This window comes from Triticum dicoccoides, chromosome 4A (assembly GCF_002162155.2).
Source record: "Triticum dicoccoides isolate Atlit2015 ecotype Zavitan chromosome 4A, WEW_v2.0, whole genome shotgun sequence".
In the NCBI taxonomy this organism is placed as follows: Eukaryota; Viridiplantae; Streptophyta; class Magnoliopsida; order Poales; family Poaceae; genus Triticum; species Triticum dicoccoides.
This window is the reverse complement of record NC_041386.1, coordinates 669,641,625-669,649,484: the sequence shown is the minus strand read 5'-3', so window position 1 is coordinate 669,649,484 and position 7,860 is coordinate 669,641,625. Positions and strand designations below refer to the sequence as shown.

General features: G+C 32.6%; 1 protein-coding gene and 1 pseudogene across 1 annotated transcript; both read right to left on the bottom strand.

Moving 5' to 3' along the window:
* Window positions 1-3,389: 3,389 nt before the first annotated feature.
* On the bottom strand, window positions 3,390-6,794 carry LOC119287863 (NAD(P)H-quinone oxidoreductase subunit 1, chloroplastic-like). Its single transcript, XM_037567496.1, has 2 exons — window positions 6,491-6,794; window positions 3,390-3,927 (listed from the first exon to the last, which is right to left on the bottom strand). The coding sequence occupies exons 1-2, from the start codon at window positions 6,694-6,696 to the stop codon at window positions 3,390-3,392; spliced, it is 744 nt and encodes a 247-aa protein (XP_037423393.1). The 5' UTR covers window positions 6,697-6,794.
* On the bottom strand, window positions 4,778-5,696 carry LOC119287862 (annotated as a pseudogene).
* Window positions 6,795-7,860: the final 1,066 nt, after the last annotated feature.

The following is a 7,860-nucleotide window of genomic DNA, read 5'->3' as shown; positions in this document are numbered from 1 at the left end:
ATCTTTCCAAATCTAATCCTGGTTCGTTGGAACCATATAAGCCCATACCCAGAACTCCGATTAAGAAAAAAATGGAACCGCCTGCAGTATACAAAATAAACTTTGTAGCTGAATATAGACGCCTCTTCCCCCCCCACATGGATAAAAGTAAGTAAACAGGAATTAATTCTAACTCCCACATGATAAAAAAGTAAAAGGTCTCGCGAAGAAAATAATCCTATTTGACCACTATACATTGCGAGCATCAGGAAATAGAATAATCGCGAATTCCGTGTAATTGGCCAAGCTGCTAAAGTAGCTAAAGTAGTGATAAATCCTGTCAATAAAATAGATCCTAATGAAAGTCCATCGATTCCCAATCTCCAGTGGAAATCGAAGACATCTATCCATTTATAATCCTCCTTTAATTGGATTAAGGGATCCTCCAGTTGGAAATGATAAGAGAACGCATAAGTCATTAGAAGGAATTCTAATAAACAAATAGATATAGTATACCACCTAACGACTTTGTTTCCCTTATGAGGTAAAAGGAAAATTAATGAACCTGCAAATATTGGCAAAACAACAAGTATTGTTAACCAAGGAAAATAACTCATGATAAAGTGATAAAGACAAGATACGTTTTGACCAGAAAAGCCCGTGCTCGATTATTTCGAGCACAGGCTTCTTCGGTAAAGAGGAATCAGACAATTCGAGTGAAGTTTTTTGTAACGTATCAATAAGATAGAGCCATGATACGTGTTGTTTCAGGCCCTAAATAAACGCGAACACTTAAAAAATCTGTCGGGCAGGCAGATTCACATCTCTTACAACCCACACAATCAGCAGTTCTCGGCGCGGAGGCAATTTGCTTGGTTTTACATCCATCCCAGGGTATCATTTCTAATACATCTGTTAGACAAGCTCGTACACATTGAGTGCATCCTATACATGTATCGTAAATTTTTACGGAATGTGACATTGGATCTATACATTTTTCTTTTCAACATAAATTTTTTCGATCTGGTAAAAATGAAATTAGTACTATAATGAGTTATATGTATTGTAGACACCAGACGAAGCAGTGGTTTATCCAAAATTCAAAAATAAAAATCTATTTTTTAATCTGTTTGTGAGAAAGCGTGAAGAGAGCCAAGAGACTTTAATTTTGGATTTCAACAATAAGAAATAAGAAAGAATTTTACGAATTGTACAGACGAATTCGAATTAGACAATAAATTGGCTATCGTCTTTTCAATATAAATTATTGCAATATTCAAATTGCAATATCAATGAATTACAAATACAAAAATTCATTTAAGTGAAAAAGAATACTATGCAATAATCTACAAAAAAATGGATATTCTCAAATAATACTAAGAAAATAGTATTGATTTTTATATTATTTTAATATGTGCGCCTTTGTTTACAGGATTCTATGTCTAATTATTCAAAAGTCTAATTATTCAATAAATTAGATTGATTGATACAAGTGGATTTCCTATTACGATGGACGGAAGAAAGAATGGATAGTCCAATAGCGGCTTCAGCAGCCGCAAGGGCTATAACAAAAATTGCGAAAATATCTCCTTTTAATTGGCGACTATCAAATAGATCAGAAAATGTTATGAGATTTAGATTAATTGAATTCAGTATAAGTTCAAGACATATTAGAGCTCTAACCATGTTTCGGCTTGTGATCAATCCATAGATACCAATCGAAAATAAATAGACACTCAAAAAATGTACATGCTCAAACATCATTAACTAACTCCTTATCAATCTCGATTCATTTCAATATGAGGGAAAGAATTGAACCGATTCAATTAATTACAATAGAACAATTACACAACAAAAGAGAAAATAAAGGAGGTAATTGTTGGCAGTAGATGGGTTTTACTAAATCAAAATTGTGATTCTTTAGTTATTTATTTTAGATTTGCAATTCTTATAATTTGTACTTTTTCTAAGTTTTCTTATTGCCGAGCCATAGTAATTGCACCTATTAAAGAAACTAGAAGAATTATGGAAATGAGTTCAAACGGAAGATAAATATCGGTTGGTAAATGAATTCCAATTTGTTGAACATTATTTATGAGACCCTGTTCTACTATTTGGTTTGATCTTGTAGTCCAAAGAATTCCATACCACGACGTATCTGGGACAGTAGTCATTAGTGAGAAAACAATAGTTATACAAACGAGTGAAGTGAACCCATCTCCAATAGTCCAATAATTCTTATATTTAGACCATTCTGAGCCATTTGCGAACATTACAACGAATATGATCAAGACATTTATGGCTCCCACATAAATAAGAAGTTGTGCGACAACTACAAAGTAGGAATTTAATAAAAAATAGAATAAGGATATACAAACAAGAACTAATCCCAGCGAAAATGCAGAATAAATGGGGTTGGTAAGTAATACTACTCCTAGACCCCCTAGTAGAAGAACAAATCCCCCAAATAGCATAAGAATCTCATGTATTGGTCCAGGTAAATCCATTATGGATAAAAAGAAATTAATAGTATAAAATTTTTCATGAACTGACTAAAACTAAAGGATTCAAGGAAGGAAAAAAGGATTAGGGTATTTTTTTGTGTATAAACTGTATAGTTATAAATTATATTATATCACGAAAATATAGTCTGATTTAAAATAAGAAAGAATTTCCAATAAGCAGTAGTTTTTCGTTTTTCTTTATAGTTTAATTTTATAGTTTAATAAAGAATTATTAGATTTTTATAACAAAAAGACAAAATCAAAATTTAGTAATCAGTAATCATTCTTGAATTTGAAGATTTTTCTTTGTTTATTTTACTTTCTGACGAATTCCTAATTGTTTGAATTGTGTAATCTCCCATTATGGAGATTGGTAACCGACTTAAAGCAATTTGATTGTAATTCAATTCATGACGAACATAGGTAGAAAGTTCATATTCTTCAGTCATTGATAAACAGCTTGTTGGACACTACTCAACACAATTGCCACAAAATATACAAACTCCGAAATCAATACTATAATTAAGCAATTGTTTTCTTTTAATACCCTTTTCAAATCTCCAATCCACAACGGGTAGATCTATCGTACATACGCGAACACGTACTTCACAAGCAATACATTTATCAAATTCAAAGTGGATTCGCCCTCGGAAATGCTCTGGTGTAATTGATTTTTCATAAGGGTAGTGAATCGTTATAGGTAAACGATTTGTGTGGGATAAGGTAGTTATGAAACTTGGACCTATGTACCTTGTAGCACATATTGTTTGTTGACCATAACTCATGAACCCAGTTACCATAGGGAACATATTCATTCTAAATATCTATGAAAAAGATATGTTTATTTCTCTTGTTTGAGAGAGCTTTTGTGTTGAAAATATTCTTACTATTATTGTATCATCTTATTTATAGTGAAACAAGTTGAGAAGAGGTTGTTAATAAGAGATTGCCCAGGGAAATAGGTAAAAGAAATTTCCATCCAAGATTTAATAACTGATCCATTCTCATCCTCCGTAAAGTCCATCTTATTGTGATAGAAATGAAGAGAAATAAATAAGCTTTAGTTAATGTAATAAATATACCCATTGTCATTTCCAAAATTCCAACTGCTTTATTCATTTGGAAAAAATCAAAAAAGGATATATACGGAATAGATAAATTCCACCCGCCCAAGTAGAGAACTGTTACAAATAAAGAAGAAACTAATAAATTTAGGTAAGAAACAAGATAAAATAAACCATATTTGATACCGGAATATTCACTTTGGTAACCTGCTACTAATTCTTCCTCCGCTTCTGGTAAATCAAAGGGTAATCTTTCACATTCTTCCAAAGAAGAAATTAAAAAAACCAGAAAACCTATAGGCTGACGCCAAATATTCCATCCAAAAAAACCGTATTTTGACTGTGCTTCAACTATATCAACTGTACTTGAACTGTTAGATAATCATAGTCGATGATAACATCACAGTTCCCACCGCTATTTCAAAACCGTACATGAAACCTTAGCTTCATACGGCTTCTCTATGATCAGAAAAAGGAAAGGAATGTTTTGTTCCTAGCCCCTGGGGCGTAGATAGAATTAGATAAAATAAAATAGATTTGAATGTCCTAAATTAGACCAAAGGAATTCCGTCTGCTAGAATAAGAAAAAGCGCTTCCGAATTGATCTCATCCTTTATAATATAATGAAAATTTTTCTTTGTTCAGTAATAACTAAATCTTGGAATAAAACAGTAGTTAATTGTTATAGGAATTCAATTAATAAATGGAAAGAGTTGGGTATTAGTTCATGAGCAATTCTGCATGAATATGGATAATGGATAGAGGAAGGAAATAATGAAATATTTTTCTAGTGCACTCCATATCTTTTTTACTATTCTTCTTTCCCCTGGGAGGGATATTTAAAAACAAAAATGGATAAAGGGTTAATTCGTTCTTGATAGGCATTTCCTTAACAAGTGAATGGGAACATACTCTGGATCAGAATCCGAAGAAAGTACTACTTGATAATTTCTACAAATTGCAAGTCCTTATTATGATTCCTTTTATGGGCAAAAATCTCTAATGTTTTAGATTTTCCATTACTAATCCTTTATGTACTTTAGTGTTCCTAACCCTTCACTAACTTTTGGTGGTTTCTTCTTATGGATTATTAAGTTATAGTAATATAATAACTAGGAATATTCTAGTAATGGAATTCCATATCGTGAATCCTTTATTCTTGGCCACTTCAAGATATGATGACTAATTAAAAAATATCAACCTTGGGATAAAGAGTTTACACTTCTTATGTTTACTTCCACTTTTTTCTTGTACGTAGGAAATGAGATTTTTTCTTTTTACTACAAATTTATAAGCTGTTTTGTTTCACTCATATAGCTATCTAGTTTAACTTACCAACCCAAATACTAAATAAGAAAAGGAATATAAATAGTTAATGGATTTTATAGGAAAAAGATCCATTTTAACGAATCACACGTAGAGATATTGCTAGCACACAAAAAGTTAATGGTATTTCATAACTAATGGATTGAGCAGCAGCTCGTAGACCGCCTGAAAAAGAATATTTATTATTTGAGCTATACCCTGCCATAAGAAGACCAATAGGAGCTATACTTGAAATGCCAATCCATAAAAAACACCAATACTAAGATCGGCTAAAACAAAATGATATCCCAAAGGGATAACTAAAAAACTTAATAAAACTGATATGACTGCTATAGAGGGTCCAATGCTAAATAAAGAAATATCTCCTCGGGATGGCAGAATATCTTCTTTAAAAAGTAGCTTAGTCCCATCTGCTATAGCTTGAAGCAGGCCCAGGGGGCCAGCATATTCAGGATCAATACGTTGTTGTATCGACGAAGATATTTCTCTTTCTAACCACACAATTACGAGTACCTCTATTGTTATTCCCAAAAGGAGAGTCAAAATGGGTAGAATCGATATCAGTCCATAGACTTCTTTTAATAATTCAAATTTCCAAAAAGAATTGATAGTTTCTACCTCTACCCTATCTATTATCATTTCAACGATCAACTTCCCCCATAATGATATCTATACTACCTAATATCGTCATGATATCAGCCAATTTCATTTTTTTAACTAGCTGAGGAAGAATTTGCAAATTAATAAACCCGGGTGGACGGATTTTCCATCTCCAGGGGAAAAGGCTATCATCTCCTACTAGATAAATCCATAATTCACCTTTTTGGGGCTTCTACTCTTACATAAAGCTCTTGTCTTGACAATTCAAAATTGGGCGAAGGTTTTTTACCAAGAAATTTATACTCAAAATCATTCCATTCAGAATTCTTTTCTTTCTTAAAGCGTCGGACATCTAAATTCTCATAAGGTCCTCCAGGAATTTTTTCTACAGCTTGTTGAATTATTTTGATGGATTCCCTCATTTCACCAACTCGTACTAAATAGCGAGCTATCGAATCCCCTTCTTTTTTCCATTGGACTTTCCAATCAAATTGGTTGTAAGACTCATAAGGATCTACTTTACGAAGATCCCATTGTATTCCAGAAGCTCATAACATCGGTCCCGATAAGCCCCAATTTACTGCTTCTTCTCCGCTAATAAAACCTACTCGTTCAACTCGCTCTAAAAAAATTGGATTCTGTGTAATAAGTTGTTGATATTCAACAACTCTACGTAAAAAATAATCACAGAAATCTAAACATTTCTTGATCCATCCATAAGGTAGATCAGCGGCTACTCCTCCGGTGCGAAAGTAATTGTGCATCATTCGCATACCTGTAGCAGCTTCAAATAGATCATATATTAATTCTCTCTCTCTAAAAATATAGAAAAGAGAAGTCTGTGCGCCGAGATCCGCCATAAAAGGTCCAAGCCATAGCAAGTGAGAAGCTATCCGGCTTAATTCTAACATAATTACCCTAATATAGCTGGCTCTTTGTGGTATTTGAATATTCTCCAAGAATTCTGGTGCATTTACTGTTATTGCTTCTGTAAACATAGTAGCTAAATAATCCCACCTTGTTACATAAGGTAAGTATTGTATAATAATTCGGTTTTCCGAGATTTTTTCCATTCCTCTGTGTAAGTAGCCTAATATGGGTTCACAATCAATAACATCCTCACCATCGAGAGTAACGATCAGTCGAAGAACACCATGCATTGATGGGTGTTGAGGGCCCATATTGACTATCATGAGATCTTTTCTTGTAAGCGGTAGATTCATATCCTTTCTTCCTTAATTCATTATTCCATGAAAATGGATTATTCCATGAATTCCTCAAAGCGAGGCTCATCAAAATGAAAAATCTAAGACTATTATAAGACTACTAAAAAAATAATAAAACAAGAAAAAAATTTGAACGATTAAATTACTGCTCCCGAATATTCAACTGATCGATTAATTTCTTATAACGTACTCTATTTTTCTTTGCCAAATAAGCCAGCAAACGTCGGCGTTTTCCCAAAAGTCTTCGTAGACCTCTTTCCGATGAAAAATCTTTTTTGTGTAATTCCAAATGTGAAGCAAGTCTCCGTATCTTATTTGTGAAACTGAATACTTGAAATTCAACAGAACCCCTGTTTTCTTCTTTTTCTTCTTTAACCATAAATCCAAAAAAATTTCTACCTCCTTTCTTTTTCATGTATTTTTTTGATCAGGAAAAATACAAAATTATGTCAGTTATTTTGAAGTTATTCTAATCTCGTACACACACAAATTTGCAATTATTCAGCTACTACTGGAATTTGGATTTATTTTATCGATGCAAATTGGATTTGGATAGAAGGGTACATTCTTTCTAATATTTTAGATGGAAGAAACATTTCTTCTATCTAAAATATTAGAAATAATTTTGCTGATTTATTTATTGCTATATGCAATTTATGGAATTGATACACCATTTAATTGATATCATTTAGCAAAATGAAACACATCATATGCATCCATCTTTTGGCTCGAGAATTTCACGGGATAGAGATATGGTATAAGAAATAGACTATTAAGTAACTCTAAATGAATTGTGGATACATCTGTATCCTTAACATACTGAAACGATTGTCATTAATCGTATCAAACCAATAGCGATTCATACAAGCTAAATCTTCTAACCAATGGTGGGCCAATAATGATTTTTTTTGCATATGTATTAAGACGCTTGGCCTGATTTCGAAATTGTCCAGAGTTTTATGTGTTGTTTTCGTTGCAAAATGATGGGTCTCCTTCCAGAACTTTCCAATTACGAGTACAAGAATTGAAAGACATGAAAATTCTCAATTCTCTATGGCGTCTAGTAGATAGAAACAAGAAAATCAGAAGAATCTTTCTCTCTATTCACTATCATTCCGCGTCTTCGACTTCTATTAGTTTCTTTTCTTCTTTAATGCAGTA